This window comes from Mus caroli, chromosome 10 (genome assembly GCF_900094665.2).
Source record: "Mus caroli chromosome 10, CAROLI_EIJ_v1.1, whole genome shotgun sequence".
In the NCBI taxonomy this organism is placed as follows: Eukaryota; Metazoa; Chordata; class Mammalia; order Rodentia; family Muridae; genus Mus; species Mus caroli.
This window is the reverse complement of record NC_034579.1, coordinates 573,517-591,325: the sequence shown is the minus strand read 5'-3', so window position 1 is coordinate 591,325 and position 17,809 is coordinate 573,517. Positions and strand designations below refer to the sequence as shown.

Here is a 17,809-nt window from a genome sequence, read left to right as displayed (position 1 = left end):
GCAGTGGGTTTTCTACTTGATGGGCCATACATCCCTCTCTCTTGCTGAGTTCTCTCAATGCAGTTCTGCCCTGGACTTGGCAATGGGTTTTGGAGCAAAGGAAACAATAACTGTGTGCCCCCAGGTGTTCCAGGGTCTAGGAAATACACCCGCCTTCTTAAAGCAAGATGTGCAGTGATTGGTCTGCATGTAGTTCTCAATGTGAAGAGCATCCATGAAGAAAACACAGCATTTTCAAAACAGAGAAAGCTGAAGCTTACTCACGTCCTGTTTCTAACTGTGAGGCACAGCTTGGGCTGATCTGTTTGGAATTAGGTGCTATGCAAAGTCCACCTGATCGTTACACTGTCTCCTACTGGCCCATCAGACAATCCAGGCTTCAGTGTTGAACGGCCATACACAGGAGAAAAGCAGGGCAGATGTGAACTTGTGCACAGTTTCTGTTCACATGAACCAATCTGGGGGGGAAATCACTTGCAAGTTCACTTAGATTTGCTCACAGACAAGTTCGCCCACAAGCATCTGCCCTCCTTCCTGAATGGTAGGAGCGTGTGCCCATCAAAGCTTCGTCTAACCCTCCCTCCCTTTGACATAGGGTCTCCTCTCCCAGCTGTTAGCACTTTTCTTTGAAATTCCATCCCGACTGGCTTCCCCACTGCACCAGCTCTGTGGATGCTGCTGCCTAATCCAGTTGGTATTTATGAGTCTCTTTCTCATATAACTTCTTGGCAGCATCTGACACGTTTGGCCACCGTTTCCCTCTAACCTGCGTCTCCTCCTACCTCCACTGACATCCTTTCTCCATCTCTCTTGCAGCGTCAACTGGAACTCAGCCATTCTCAGCTTAAGTGTCTGAGCACGAGTTGGGATAGCCAAGTGACTGCTCCACATCTCACTTTGAGATTTTGAAGCGAAAGACAATGTAATATGCTCACGATGGAACACAGTCATCTTCACAGCCCAGTGTCCCAGACAGAGACTGGCACCACCACCTGTTCTCTGTCTGCAGGAAGAGCCACCCACTGTATATTTACTCCTTCATTCCAGTCAAATCCTTACCACCCCCACCCAACCTTTTCACTTCTTAATTCTCCATTAGCGACTTGGCCATGATTAATCTCTACCAGGCTCTTGTGTACTAGAGGAAGGGTCTAGTAACCTGTCTCCAGGAGGGACAGAGAATTGCACTGTGACCTTCCAAACTGTAAACTTGATGTCACCCCACCCTGGGCATGATTCTATGCCTTCTCATTTATTCTTGGATAATGATAAAACCATCAATGTGTCCCAACCCATTCCTCCTTGCTAGCCTTCTCAGCTTTGATCCAAAGACCCTCCAAACCCATTACTCCTTTCCAGGATTCTCCAGCGCTCACATTCTCTCCATATCACTGGTACCCACTGCCGATACTGCTAATCTGTCAGAATTTGCCTCAGAAACTGCCTCCTCAGGTAAGGGTTTTTTTCCCCCCCCTACAAACCAATAACTCATTGGTTTCTAGTCATTTACCTGACTAGTCTAGCATACACTAAGGACACTGAGTGTCCTTCTATTTATTCATTTATTTAGCCACATCATTTTCTCAGACTGTGGACTGGTACCTGGAATTTAGTACCTATGCAATGAAAACTTGTTGAATGAATGAATGAATGAACAACTATGATGCACAAGAAACTAGTATAATTAGTGAATAAGATATTTCTATCATCACTACAGTAATTTAAAAAAAACATACTGTTGTTTATAATTAGATACTAAGTTTTGGTAAAGAAAGTCCATAATTTTCAAATCATTCCCATGGGAAAACATGATTTGTTTGATGATGTTTCCTTATTTTATGGTTTCTTCAGAGAGTTGGGGTGAGGTGTGAGATGCCTATATTTATCTCCAACTTGGGTAGAATATTTGTACCTTCTCTATCCTTAGACATGCTGTACTGATGGACACGGGCATCGAGTTTGTGAAATCTAACTGTGGCTTAATATTCATTGTAACATCGAAGCATAGAAGATGAAGCCATGTAAGAACTGTTTAATTTGCATCTTAGGAAAGAAGCATGTCAGTGGGCTGGACCAGTTGTTGCTTAGTGGTTAAGAATATGGCCTGTTCTCAAAGCAGAGCCAGATTTGCTTCTTAGTGCTGACATTAGATAATTCACCCCTGTCAGTCACTGCAGTCCCAGGGGAATCTAATGCCCATTTTTTTACCTCTGTAGGCACCTACATGTGCACGGTACACATACATGCATGCAGGCACACACGCACACACCAAACACAGATCACATATATGCATGCAGGCACACCCCACCCCCAACACACACAAAAATAAACATCTTTTAAAAGGCACAGAAACTTAGAAATAAAGGGTATGAATGAAGCTATCTCACAGCCTAACCTTTATAATATATTATATTACAAAAAATATTTCTATCCATTTTCTCTGCCATATCAAAGGAAAAGACTGTATAATATGTCACCTTCCCTTATACATAAAATTTAGTAAGAACTTGTTTGAGATATTGATTTTGTAGGAAACTGTCTCTTAATATGCCTTTTTATTTTATTTTTTTGATATTTATTCTTTTTTTTTCCTCACTAATGAAAGGTGGTGGGTTAAGATTTCTTGTTGCTTTACAGTTCAGGAGTGTTCAATGATTTAGAGTTTCAGAGACAACAGTGATGTCCCTACATGATAAAACCACCTGCTCAGTCACGTTCCAAAGACATCTGAAAATGTTTGTCCTTGATTCAAATACTTCTTTGTCTCTCATGGTTAGAACAGATTTCAGACAACACCTTAATATTTGGCAGCTGGACAGAACCATCTGCTCTAGCAAACCCTTGTTAATTGTAATTCTATCCTGAAATTTGAACCCTATAAAACCCAGGGACTCTCAGTTAGGGTGGTAGAGAACTGTAAGCCAGAGAATGTGCCAATTTTTCTCCCTCTCCTTTAAGAGTATGTGGATTAATTACAAGGCGCTGATTGACTGGGATTAGCCTTCATCCTTGCCTGCACAAAATTAATTCCTACCACTTACAACAATTAGACGGGGTCAGGATGGGTAATTCAGGTTAAACTTAATATAAAAACCCTGCTTGCTGGGGCATCTGAAGTTAACATGAGTCTGCTATGTGTGGAGGGTTATTTAAGGTATAAGGAATGGGTCTCTTTCTACTTGTTCTCTGGGATGACTACAGCTTATTTAGACACTGGACAATGTAAGCTCTGTTGGGGGTGGTTTAAAAACACTTGTCTGCAAAGAGTGGAAACCCTATTTACTTTTGTTGGTGGGAGGGGGCTACATCTTGTCTTCATGCAGCAGCAAGCACACATACCAACATTCATCATTTAAGGACATGGAAATAAATTGAAAACCTGTATAAACCCTTACTCCTGCTTAAAAATATTTGGTATGGACATTTTAATTAATGAACAGCTGGCTAGGAATTTCCTAGCAAACAAAAGTTGGACAATCCCAAACAGGAGCTAATTCCTTTTTATAGGGACTTTGCTGTGACCTCCAGTGGTCCATGCCCCTCCTCTCTTTCCTTTTCTGTTGTGGTTCTCAAATACCTCAATCCCCAAAACCTGCTCTAACTTTTGCATGTTTCTGTCTGTAGCTATTGCTATTAGCAAAATAATAAAAGAAGATATCCCTCTGGTGGCCCATCAAGGCACTAAACATGCTAAACAAGTTTGTTTCGACTTATATAGAAAAGAAACTGTGTAGATGCCACTATTCAGAATATAGAACTCCTTCTTCTATTACCCCAATCTTTCCCACAGGGACATACTCCAGGTGTTATAGAGAGCACACACAGGCCTCCAATCCATGACATGCAGTCTCAGTTTCAGATACTTTCTCTTTTATATTGTACCTGGTGTCAGTAACTTATTTGAGTAATTCTCAGTGTTTTAACTTCCCACTAGAAAAATGAAGTTTTATCTTTGGAGACAAGAGATCAAAACTATCCTAGGAGAAGGATGAACGATTCAAGACCCTCTGCAATCTCTCAAGTAAGTTAAAACTCAAAGGGGAGGCTGAAGGTGTCTTTTGCCAAATCCTCCATGCCACACTGCAGATGCTGCACACAGCCTACGGTACTGTGTGTCACACCCTCTAGTCCTGGTTCTGCTTCTCATGCTGTGTTACCACAGACAAGTCTTTGTACCCTACAGCCTTGCCCCCTGTTGATTACTAAATAGTACCAGGAGTCGGGTGACAAAGTGGGTAAGGCAGAATGGAGGACCTCACCAAGGGCTTGTTGCGATCAGGTGGGAGAGAGAATATGGGTCAGATTAGATTCACACAAAGAATTTCCCTCACTTTCTGGCTAACACATGCTGAATGCCCAGCACACCACCTGTGGGTTATTATAACCTAATCGTCTCACTTTATTATGTCTGTTTACATGTAAGTTTTGAGTTTGCCACAGCATTTTCAAACAGTAAATCATTTCCAAGTTGTATACACATTCTATAGGAGTATCTGAGATGTAGGCTAGCATTTGCAACTGAAAACAAAAGTGAAACCAGGCACCTCACTCCCTACTGATCTACAGCCATACATAGTAAGTGTTGGAACTTGGCTGGCTGGTGACGCTCCATCCTGGCAGGTGTGCCATTCTCAAAAAAGAGCCTGACTCTACCTTCCCTTCATTGGAGTAGGCTGGTACTGAGAAAGTCAGAGTGGAGAGAGGTTGTGCTCTGATGGTATTCAGTCATCATTATTTGAATAAAGAAACAATAATCCAGGTACCTCAAAAGACGAGAAGAACTGCCTATCTGAACCTTCTGGTAACTTTAGAGTTACCATAAAACCCCTTTGCAACCCTTGTTAATTTTTCTCTCTTTAAACTGGGTCCTTAAGTTCTCACCTCCATAAGTAAGCATGGTATCCGAACTATAATTTAAGCTTCCTGTGATGATTCAGACTTTTCCTCCAGGAAGGAGGAGTCTGACACTTGCACTCCAAGAAGACAGTGGAGGAACACAAAGGGTGACACCCAGCAGGCTTTTATTCTTTTATACATCACGTTCTCATGGCTAGTACCCAAGGGCAGAGGGAGAGAGGAGATTGGATGCTTTTTATAAATCAATGGAGTTTACTAAGCAGTAGTTCTTTTTGTGTATGTGTATACACGTAGGTGCATATGTGTGTAAGTGCATGAGCATGTGTGGAGGCTGGTGGTCAATGTCAGGTTGATGTCAGTGATCCATGTCACATCCCACCTCGGCCCCCCCACCCCCCGATATTTTCTTTATTTACATTTCAAATGTTTTCTCCTTTCCAGGTCTCCCCATCAGAACCCCTCATCCCAGCCCCCACCCCTGCCTTTACAAAGATGCTCCCCTACCCACCCACTACCATCCTCCCTCCCTGGCATTCCCTTACACTGGGGCATTGAACACCTTTAGGCCCGAGGATCTCTTTTCCCACTGATGTCCAACAAGGTCATCCTCTGCCACATATGTGGCTGGAGCCATGGGTCACTCCATGTGTATTCTTTGGTTGGTGGTCCAGTCCCTGGAAGCTCAGGGGGATCTGGCCTGTTGACACTGTTGCTCCCTCCATGGGGCTGCAAACCTTCTTTTTGACATACTAAATTTGAAGCTTGCTGACTTGGCTACACTGGCTGACCAGCAAGTCCCAGGTGATCTACTGTGTTAGATTCTGCAGTACTGGGATTACAGCTATGCTTTTGACTTGGCTATTAGAGTTTGAATTCAAGACCTCATGTGACAAGTTCTTTACCTACTGATTCATCAGTCCAGCACCCCTCTTCCCAGCATTAGTTCATTAAGGGCTCTGTGCTGGAATATAGCATATTCTAGAGTCAACTGAGCTGAGAAGTGCTCTCGATCACATTTAGACATTAGATAGCAATCAGTGTCTACAGATAAGGAGACAATGAACTGTGTCTACACAGGAACTCCATAGAAACCTTGGAAATCTTTCCATGAGATGGTGGGATGTTAGCTATACTTTGCAGAGTTTACAAACCACACAGAAGATCTGAAAATAATTCAGTGCTTATATATATATATGTTTAAAGGGAAGAAAGAGCTAGCATTAGAATGGGGCGAACATCAAGAGTGTCTTTGGAACATATCTCTGTGGTGGTTTACAGTTCTGCTAAGGATGCTAAAGGCTAATTTTCTGTGGCACTAGGACCTCAGAAGTGAGCCAGATTCCTGTTCCCACACCTACATTATGGAACCAGAAACAGAGCGTCCAAATGCACATCAAATAATCTTGCTTTCTGGCAGACTATGAAAAAAAAAATCAACCCCGGTGTTTGAAGTTGGCATTTGTTTACATAATGCAACCAGCCATGACTGCCAAACACAATAATTAAGTGCTTTACAAGTGCAAATCTTGCCAGGATGTGTAATTTGGGGATAAGTACAGAGTTGATATGCAGCAGAGAGGGCTGAAATACTTAGTTTGCTGTGCTTGGAAGCAGATATGCCAAGGACCTGCAATACAGGAATTCTGGAGGACCAGAGCCAAAGGGGCTTCTTATTCTATTTATTGTTATCTTCCTTTATCCATACATGGTGTTCTTTCTTACCTTAACTTGGAAAACCAGGACTTCTTTGGTCAGAGAGATGGCTTAGTGGGTAAAGTGGGCTTTACAGCATGAAGACCTGAGTTCGGATCCTCACAACACCAGTAGTGTATGAACTGGAGCATGGAGGTAAGCATATATATCCCTGCCTCTGATGGGCAGAGCCAGGGTAACCCCAGGACTTGGATGGTCAGCAAGGTTAGTCAATATGGTGATCTTTAGGTTTAATAGAGACCTTGTCTAAAAAAATTGTGGAGAAGAGACTGGAGAAAGACCTCTGGCCTCCGCACATACCCACATACCTACACATGCACAGCCTTCCTCCCTACTGTGAATAAAGGCACCCTCCTTTCACATTACAGCAACCCCTCCACCAGTGTAGCAATGAACTTACACATCTATAGAAACAATATAGAACCATCTTTCCCCTTTCTCCATATCTTCAATTATCAAATAGTTCTGATACTCTCCTATAGCCCCTAAAACCTACTATTGGTGAAGTAGGGTCAGTTTATTGGCTGGTAGTTACAGTAAATAGTTAATTAGGCCTCTCTCCAAAGGACAGAACTTCAAAAGCCATAGTAGAATCATCTTTAATCTCCATGTCCATGCATCTCTGCAAACAATACACAACCCCTTTGGTGCCTCTTGGGAAATTAGAAAAAGCAGAGAGGACGGCAGCGAGACTTTGCATAGCACGTTTCAGTTCTTGGTACCATTAAGGCATCCATGACAGAGTCAGGTTTTCTTATTCTCTTCAGATCCAGGTCTCCCCACAGAGGGGTCTCGCTGACAGTTGCTGCCGTCCTCTCTGCTTTTTCTAATTTCCCAGGAGGCACCAAAGGGGTTGTGTATTGTTTGCAGAGATGCATGGACATGGAGATTAAAGATGATTCTACTATGGCTTTTGAAGTTCTGTCCTTTGGAGAGAGGCCTAATTAACTATTTACTGTAACTACCAGCCAATAAATTGACCCTACTTCACCAATAGTAGGTTTTAGGGGCTATAGGAGAGTATCAGAACTATTTGATGATTGAAGATATGGAGAAAGGGGAAAGATGGTTCTATCTTGTTTTAAAAGGTAGTAATATGAAGTAAACACACTAAGGTAAAGACTTTATTAGATATTTTCTTCATTTACATTTCAAATACTATCCCTTTTCTTCTTTCCTAGTTTCCTCTCTGAAAGTCCCCTATACCCTTCCCCAGGCCTGCTCCCCAACTCACTCACTCCGGCTTCCTGGCCCTGGCATTCCCCTGTACTGGGGCATATAATCTTCACAAGACCAGGGGCCTCTCCTCCCAATGATGGCTGACTAGGTCAACCTCTGCTACATATGCAACTAGAGACACAAGCTCTGGAGGTTACTGGTTAGTTCATATTGTTGATCCTCCTATAGGGTTGCAGACCCCTTTAGCTCCTTGGGTACTTTCTTAAGCTCCTTAATTGGGGGCCCTGTGTTCCATCCAATAGATGACGGTGAGCATCCACTTCTGTATTTGCCAGGCACTGGCATAGCCTCACAAGAGACAGCTATATCAGGGTCCTGTCAGCAAAATCTTGCTGGCATATACAATAGTGTCTGGGTTTGGTGAGTGTATATGGGATGGATCTCTGGGTGGGGCAGTCTCTGGATGGTCCTTCCTTCCATCTCAGCGCCAAACTTTATCTCTGAAACTCCTTCCATGGGTATGTTGTTCCCCATTCTAAGAAGGAACAGGTAAAGACTTCTTCTAACACTTTATGAATTATCTAAGAGGTGGGTTCTTGATAAAGTGCATCTTTATATATGAGGGAACCTCTCGGGTGATCAGATGATCACTTCCCTGACTGGCTACAGTACAAGGCTCCTAACTCTGTTCTATTGCCACTCCCCTGCCATTAACACAATCACCCAAGAGCTACCATGAATCTACAAAAAGCTGTATTCATCTCTTTCCTACTTAAAGCCTATACGTAGAGTCTCACTGTCTTTTCAGACAAAAGTGAGACACCTTAGCATGGCCCACAAAGCCAATCAGTATAGATTCCTTGCCTCTTCCCAAACCAATCACTATGGATCTCTGGCCTCTCTAGTTTGTAACTCACCCATTTGTCCTCTCTTTCACTGATGTCCCCTGGACCTTCTCAAATCTCTTGCCAACCCATATCAAGACCTTTCCTGTGCTCTTCATAGCCACTGCTGCTGTTAATCACACACTTATTACAGCTTTAAAGCCATTGTCTTCTTGCCCCACCAGACTCTAAGCTCTCTGAGGGTTATATTTTTGTGTGATTCACTGGTCCTTACAGGTTACCACAGGACTTGGGTGATGGACCTCTCACCAATGCACCTGCATGGAAGACAGAGTACGCTTGGGCCTTACCTGATTCCCGGCTTGACCATTTATTCATAGTTTGCTGCTTTGTTTTCTGCTCACAGTATTCTTGTCCCTTCCTCTTTAGATGGAGGATAAAGAAGTAGCGAGAAGAGCTGTTTCTGCTGCATCATTTCTCAAGCCAAACAGACTATTTCATACCACAGCTAACAGGGTTGTGACTTCTGTTTGCTTGCGTGATCCATGCTTTCTCTACCATTCCTAGGATGAATAGGGAACCCACAGTTTTCACTGAACTTTTGAACATATGAATGCAGAAGTGTATTTTAAGCCACTTAGTTCTAGGACTAACATGTTTGCCTAACTCCAGGGGGTACCATTCACAGATGTTGAGGTCAGCAGGGCTGTGCACAAAAGGTGCTGACACTTTCAGTAATGGCTGGTGGTCATTCTGCTTTGCGCATTGTGGTTGCTCTTTCTGGGTTATTCACACAACTACTCTTAGGTTTAATTCTTTATTACAAACCTAACATTTATCCTACATATCATAAAGGCATGACTTAAGGGATCATATCTCATCATTGTAAGAAAATTGAGCATGTATGAAAAGAAAATCTAGTTAAGTCCTTTTTTTATTAGCAGCCCCCACCCCCACCCCAGAGTACTGCTGATTTTTGAAGACGGATTTTGATCCCTCCTTGCTTATTTATTCTGGAAGCATAAATATGTGTAAAAATGCAAAGGAAAACCGAGTATTTTTCTTCCACCAAAGTCTATAAGATATATGAACAAAAGTAAATAACTATCTCATTAAGGGATCAGGGGTAAAAATAATGCCAATGTTTACTTTGAATGCAGAACCCTTCAGTTATTCCAGGAATGGTTTAAAAGGAAATCAGAATTACATCTATGGATCATAACCTGGGTTAGAGCCACATCTACATGATGAAGAAAGGGGTGAGAGGGTAGACTATAGGCTGGAAGTCTCTGGGCTTCCTGACATGTTGCCAAGAGGACTAAATAAGCAACAGAATGCAACATCAAGGAAACTGGTGTACACAGGTAAACATTTAGCCTGAAGCCAGACACGGTGGTTTACACACAAGTCTTACACCAAGAGATCAAAGTAGGAGGGTTGTTAGAGGTTCAATGCCATTCTGGGATACAAAGCAAGACTATCTCAAGAAAACAACTTTGACCCCAGAGAGTGTTTCATGTTTTATTTCACATAGTAGCTAAGGGGTTAATGTCCTCATAGCCCAAGGCCTCTGGATACCAGCAGATGTAGTCAAGAGGAAGCCAGGCATCTAACCATCATAGATTGACTTTTGTAGAAATCAAAGGTCATTGCCAAAGCCTTTGCAGTTTCAGTCCACCCAGGCTGATGTCATGTTTTCTCTTGGCTCCTATTTAATGCTATTAATTGCAATAGAAACACTGTCCACTTATCTACAAGTCTTTGTTTGTTTGTTTGTTGAAGACTTTCTTTCCCCTCAGTCAGGGTAAGTTGTCAAATCAGGAACCTCCTGTCCTTCCTGAAGCCATAGTGTGGCTGTGTGCCTCCTTAGGCAGGCTGTTCTGCAGAACTGTGTGGGGGAGAAAGAAGCCCAGAGAGGAAGGCTCAGCCTAAAATGTCTAAACATAAATTGGGATTAACAATTGCTTTGAGAACGAGTATTGCCAGATGTAGAGAATAATTGGCCATGACAATTTTACTCACATTTAAGGTCAAGTGAGACAAAGTATGTTTTACATTACTTTGTACAAAATTCAGTATTGGAGAAATGTGTATTCTGTGATGTCAAAATATTAAAATACTTTTTTTTCTAGAAGTAAGTTAACATTTAGATAAATGAAACAGATTTGTAATGGCTCACTCTACTTTCATTCTTAACTAGTCAACTTACCCCCATGTAGTACCCACATGAAAACATCACAACTTGTGTCTTTATGCAAATACTTCAGGGAAGGCCTGGTTAGGAAAACAGAACCCAGCTCACTGGAATGCTGAACTCCAGCCTGGTCATTAGCTAGCACAGCTCCATGGAAACCACTCTTTCTACAGATCAAAGGACAGTTCAGTGCTCAAGAATTGCCTCAGACTTCCCAATAATAGAAACTAGGCTGAGTATGGGTACAACTTCTCAAAAGGACCATTAAAGTTTATTGTAGAAGATCACACGTGTCCATGTACACACAGACACGCTAGAAACTCAACAAAGGGCTCTCCAAGAAAACCATAATATTCTCTCTCCATATCTGCACACACACACACACACACACACACACACGAATACTTTTTCTATTTATTTGCAAAAAATACAGATAGGCTAGCCAGTGCTTTATATTTGATCTTAGCAGATGCAAACAACAATGAGAGTTAGCCAGTCTATTCATGGGCATCAAGACACAGTGATAACCTGGTGTGCAGAGCTTCCCTAGGGCACAGGAGCTAGCTCCCACCTAAAAATCAGAAATTAGGCCTTCAGCATCAATCTGTATTTTTACTCCCCTGAAAAGCATTGTGACTTCCTTATTTATAAGCAGCCTTTAAGAAGTTCCTTTTATTTCTTTTTATACTATAGAAACAGGCAACTGGATGTGGTGGTTTAATCTTCACTGTCAACTTGATGGGGCTAAGGATCACCATGGAAACGCTCTTTTGGATGTGTTTTTCAAACTCCCTCTAAGGGCCCTGTTTGGACAACATGACACAACCCGGCACCATTTGTTGACTACTGGTAAAGAGAATTTCATTTGTAGAAATTCTTTTTTGAAAACTGTGTCTATAGAAACACAGTATTGAAAAGCTATAGTCCTAAACTATTTTGAAGGATATGAAAAGGCTAAAATCTAGGAGTTAGGCAACCACAGATAAAATAAACCAGCTCCAGAGGACATTTAATCAGGCTCTGTTTTCATGACGATGACTTAAAGGCTTGGACTCCAGGTTTTAAACAGACTGATGTAGTCAATCAATTTTAAATAACCTATTGTGATTGCTAACTTTAATTGTCCATATGACACGACCTAGAATCACTTGAGAAGAATTTCAATGAGGGATGATCTATATTGGATTGGCCTGTGACCTGTGGATATGTCTGTGGGGGATGGGCTTAACTTCTAGATTTCAGCCAGGGCACCAGTCCAATTTGGGTGTCTTGGTGATTTCAGATGACAATTCCATCAGCTGGCAGACAGTGGGCTGTCTAACCCTTGTAATATATTCTGCTCGGGAAGTTGCATGTTACTTACAGAACTTGTTGTTGTTGTTGTTGTTTTTAATCCAGAATCTAGAATGGGGAAAAGACTCCAAATGAACGACAGACCTCTGTTGGCTTAAGAATTTTTTATTTACTTCATTTAATACACATGAATGTTTTGTCTGCATGTTTGTATGTATGCCATATGTGTGCCTGGTGTTCACAGAAGTCAGAAAAGGGCATGGGATCCCTTAGAACTGGAGTTTGGGATGGTTATGAGCTGTCATGTGGGTGCTGGGAACCCAACCCGCATCCTTAACTGTTCTTAACTGATGAACCATCTCTCTAGCCCCTATATTTGCTTTATAACAGGAAGCTCTTGTTCAGATAAGACCACTGTGACTTTAAAGGAAGAAAAGTGGGTGGTGCTGGTCACCTATTGGAGAACCACTCTGCATCCCATCTGCTTTGGAAGCAGACAGGCCAGTGGGTTGGCTGTATTCCGTCTCCTTCAGTCTTAACTGTGCTTCTTGCCCGTTCAGTGAATTCCAAGGTAGGGCTTGCCAAACTACCTTGGTGCACGTCTCTTTGCCAAGCCTTAATACCAGAAGAGTTGGACAGTTTATGATATTTTATAGCCAGGGGCAGCAACAACCTTTCTGCAGTGGTTTTCCTGAGTCCATTCAGGAAATTGAGACAACATAGTTCAAAAGAAGGAAAAGCCAAATCTCTAACCTCAACTTTAGTGACTGAACCAACACATTATAGCTTTGACTGGCTGGAAGGAAAGTTCAAGTTTTAGTGCTTTCTCATCTAATAATATAAATCACTGGGGACAGGAGACAACAGTTTTGTCCTCTCATGGATGGGTGTGAAACACAGCTGCTTTCTGGAATAATTTCCAACCCGTAAGACTATGTCCTAAATCACTCTGAGCCTAGACTTGGTGTCTGGAGTCTGGAATGAATCTTCCTATCAGCAGAGAATTAGATGGGAAAGATAGGGTCACGAGCTGCTGACACAGACCATACATATGTTAACGAGTCTGTCCTGGGCTGCAACCTCTTTCTACCTTGTGATCTGAGCCAATAGCTTCCAACCAGCCCAGGAAGCTTCATGATTTCCTGCTTTGATCCCTGCTTCCATAGCCTATGCCAAAACCCCCAAAATAGATGAATATAGAGCCCTTCTGATGGTGACTATCATTAGATCTCCCTATGAAGAATCATCCTGGTTGTATACAAGGTAGATAGGTTGGCTCTGGCACAGGCCATAGAGAACAAAACTTTGCTGGCTTAGGCCAGGCTCTTGGTACAATAGGTTCTGGATACAGTAATAGCTATATTTGAGTAACCTTTGGTTCAAGGAGCCTGCAGCTACCTTGATCATAAGATAAAAGTGATATTATACTTGGTCATAACAGGAGACATTTCCCCATCAAAGTTTAAGACATAACAGAGAGTTTGCAACAGTAGGTAGGGATGAAAGTGAGGCACTGACAGATCATATCACATACTATATTTTATTTAGAAATAAAAAGAATGCAACAATTAAATGTAATGTCTCCATTCTAACAGACATCATTGGTTGATCGCATGGCATTAACAATCCACTCCCCTCTCCCTGACCCATGGAGGTGCGGCTCACACCATCCCCAGCTCTTCACGAGGATTGTGACTAGTTGAAGCCACTCTGTGCATGGCTTCTTCACTGTCACAGCCATCAGTTTGAATGAAGAGTTCCTACTTTGTGCTCCAGGGACATGACTTCCTTTTTCCTGGTACAGATGGACTTGGGAATGTGTTATTTCATTTGTGTTCAACAGTTAATGTATGGCCATGGAACGGAGACAATCCGAAAAAGAGGTCGACTCTAAGCATGGCTTAGTAGAATAATAGGGAGAATCCTTTACAATGTTTGTGAGTCATTGAATCAGTAACACTCTACCATCTCCTCAGCAGTAATTTAAACTGTTAGGCTAGAAAGAGGTTTTCATATTTCTAGTTTTTCTTTCTAAATATATAGTGATCTGTGAAAATAAAATCCATTTGTGTGTATGCATATGTATATATATATTATATGTGTGTGTGAATTTGTGTATATATGTGTCTATGTGTATACACGTGTATGTGTGTGTATGTCTGTATATGTGTATGTAGTATGTGTGTGTATGTGTGTATGTATCGATATTATGTATGTATAAGTGTTTTTGTGTGTGTTTGTACAGTGTATGTGTACATGTGTGTATGGTTTGTGTATGCATGCATATATGTGTTTATGTGTGTATTTGTGTATGTGCATGTGTGTGTATGTATGGTGTATGTGTATGTCTGTGTGTATATGTGTGTATGTTTATGTATGTGTTTATACATATGTATATGTGTGAATATATCTGTATGTATGTGTATATATATGTTCATGTTTGTATGGTATAAGTGTGCATACATGTGTATATGTATATATGTGTGTATGCATGTTTATGTATGTATATGTGTATGCAAGTGTATGTGTGCATATGCATGTATATAGGTGTATATGTGTGTGTATGTATGATAAGTGCATGTGTGTATGGGGGTGTGCGTTTTGCTTGTTTGTTTGGATTTTTGGGTTTGATATTGGGATACAATGCAGGTCTGTGTACATGCTAGGCAAGTATCATACCACTGAGTGACATCTTTAGCTCACAAAAACTCTTTAGGACACAAGTATGTCATATGCTCTCTGAGATGGTTTACTTGTGAGTCACATCTTCCTGAATCAAGAGACTACATCATCTGGTCTGTTTACTAAACATTTACTCAGAGATTTGGGCATTGGTATTCATGGGGGGTTAGTTCTGGGATCTTTGGAGACACTCATATCTAAGGATATCAAGTTCCTTATGTAAAGATGTCATGGGATTTGCATGTAGCCCATACAACTAGTCTATATACTTGGAATTATCTCATTTTTACATTGTACATTTAAATATCTCAATGTACATTGTATTGCAATCCAATACAGTGCAAACATTGTGCACATAGATGCTATACAGTATTATCAGTGGAAAAACAACAAAAAGGCCTGTATAAATAAATAAATAAATAAATAATAAATAGAATAAATAAAACTAACTTGCCTCTAAGGCTTTAGCCTAAATAAGGTAAGGATGACAATTCTCCTCACATAAGCACTTGTGAAGCATAAAATTAATATTCACAAACTATGGGTGGACTTTAAATTATGTCTGAATTAGGTCTTAGAAGAGTTATCACAATAAGCAGAAGAAACGATTTTCCTCCTGTCTTTAGAGATCATCAGAAGGATGGTCAAGAAATGGAAAAGAAAAATAGATGATCCCATTTATCATGTCACAAGAGTTTAGTGGGTTTTGTCACCTCTTACCAACTATCTTCCCTTCTGCGACGTGACCCATGAGCATCTGTTTCAAAAGTTTCTCAGGTAATAAAGCGCTCTTTGTAAGAAGAAATTGTAAAGAAAGGAAAGGTGTAAAATGTTTAATCTAAAGAATGCCCAGTCGGGACTTTTCGCTAGATAAACAGCATAGGAAAAGAGTTTGCTGAATCTTAAAGAAAAAGGAAAAGCCCAAAACGTCCCCTAAGGACCTAGCTCTTCACCGGTCTCTTCCCATTCTCTCTTGACTACAGCACAGACAGAATCAACTGTAAAGTGGACAATGTTCCAAATCTTTGTAAATGGTTGTATGGAAAAATGTGTTCCAGATTTCAGTGGTGTGTGTGTGTGTGTGTGTGTGTGTGTGTGNGNGAGAGAGAGAGAGAGAGAGAGACAGAGACAGAGACAGAGACAGAGACAGAGAGGCAGGGGAAGAGGGAGAGGGTGAGGGAGAGGGACGAATAGAAGGAGAAAGGGAGGGAGGGAGAGGAGAAATTCCTCACCTTGCTAACCATAAGTTATCAATGCTTTTAGAACAATGTACTTAAAGAGTTAACTCTAGCCAGGAATATTAGGTGTCCAAGAAGAAAAAGGCAAAGATCTCAACACGTTTAAACTAACATATTCATCTGTTTTGGCTCCCAGTTTCAGAGGTGCGGGTGTGGCTTGGTTTCATTGTGTTAAGGCCTGTGGTGAGGCAGCACATGGTATCAACCAGGAGTACATGGGGAAACAGAGGAGCAAGGGGCTGGAATGCTGTTATTCCTCCAACAGCACACTCCACAGTCATAAAGAGCTCCTCTAGGCTTCACCTACTAAATTCTACACTGTGTGTGTCGTGTCGTCCCCCCCCCTCCCCCGGTGAACAGTACCTTCATAGAGACCAAGCCTTTACCACATAAACATGTAGGTGACACTGAGGGCTCTACTGGAGCGGGATTTGTGAATGAGGACTGTGCTGTCTTGTCTTAAGCCAACTTGACATGAAATCTAGAGCTCCCTGAAAGGAGGAAATCTCATTGAGAGGATGCGTCCATGAGATCCAGCTGTAAGGCATTTTCTCCATTAGTGATCAAATGTGGGAGAGCCCAGCCCATTGTGGGTGGGGTCATCCCTGGGCTGGTGGTCCTGGATTTTATAAGAAAGCAAGCTGAGCAAGCCAAGGGATACAAGCCAGTAAGCAGCACCCCACCTTGGTTTCTGGATCAGCTCCTGCCTCCAGGTTCCTGCCTCATTTGAGTTCCTGTCATGACTTCCTCCAATTATGATGGTGTTTTTTCACAGCAATAGAAAACCCAACTCAGACAAGGGAAGACCCATTGATAAGAAACACAGCACTCCTCTGAACAGTTTTCTCTTTCTCCCCCTGAAATGGATGGTCTCCGAGGTTGCCATTTCCATTATCCCCTCATCTTCTTGTCAGGATTCGAGCTTTATCTTACCTTTTATTTCAAGGCATCCCACCTCAGCTTTTTCCCCCTATGTAAATAATCATGTTTGCATCTGGATCTCAAAAGAGTTTCAGAAGTAAAACTAGACTAACACATCAATATTTGCAGAGCGTTAAAGTGCTATAGAAGAAGAAAGGGCTTCCCTTAGCCCTAGGACTTATCTCCTGAGTCATTTTTACATAGGTCTATTCATTTCTACATCACTGTATGTCATAGATAATAAGTATATCTCTCGGCCCCAATGGGAATATCTAGAACCTAATACTACATGCTTATGACACATTATGCCATATTAATGTCACACTTTAAAAGCCTGCAAATGCCAGCATCTCAATTGCCCATGGAACAATGAGAAAGTATTAATAATGGTACATTCTGCCCTCTTTTATGGACCTGCAATATTTCAGGTATGCCATGGTTAAAGAGTCCTAATTTGTCCAAGGACATGCTACACATAGCTTTACTATATTCCAAAATGGTTTGCAAGTGAATTTTTGGAAAACAACCCTGGCTCATGCTGCCGATCAGCTGCACCTCCTAGGTGGTATGCAAGCACAGGGTTTCAGTGACTGGATCCTTATCGCTTCCCAGTTTCCCTGCAAATCTTTAAGATGACTTTGCAACTGTTTTCCAAATGTTTGCATTTTTCAAAATTTATTATCTGTTTATTCACTCATTTACTTATGTGTGGGTGCAGGCATACACGTGCTACGGCTCACATTTAGGAGGAGTCAAAGACAACTCTTGGGAGTTGGTTCTCTCCTGCCACCTGGTGGGACCTGGGAATTGAACTCAGGTCTTCTGGGTCTGCAGCACCTCTTTCCGTTGAACCATTCCACCCTAAAGTTTATTCATCTATACTCTAA

The 17,809-nt window shown here is 41.7% G+C and overlaps 1 protein-coding gene across 5 annotated transcripts in view; it reads right to left on the bottom strand.

The window, feature by feature from the left end:
• Plekhg1 (pleckstrin homology and RhoGEF domain containing G1) overlaps positions 1-17,809 on the bottom strand; it is a 242,224-nt gene that overhangs the window by 131,286 nt on the left and 93,129 nt on the right. Inside the window, exon 1 of one of the 5 annotated variants that reach the window (XM_029482412.1) lies at positions 8,945-9,140. The exons of the other annotated variants lie outside the window; for them this stretch is intronic. Coding sequence (XP_029338272.1) covers positions 8,945-8,972 — 28 coding nt within the window. The 5' untranslated portion in view covers positions 8,973-9,140. Of the gene's footprint in view, positions 1-8,944; positions 9,141-17,809 lie in introns of those variants that run through there. 5 annotated transcript variants of the gene reach the window in all.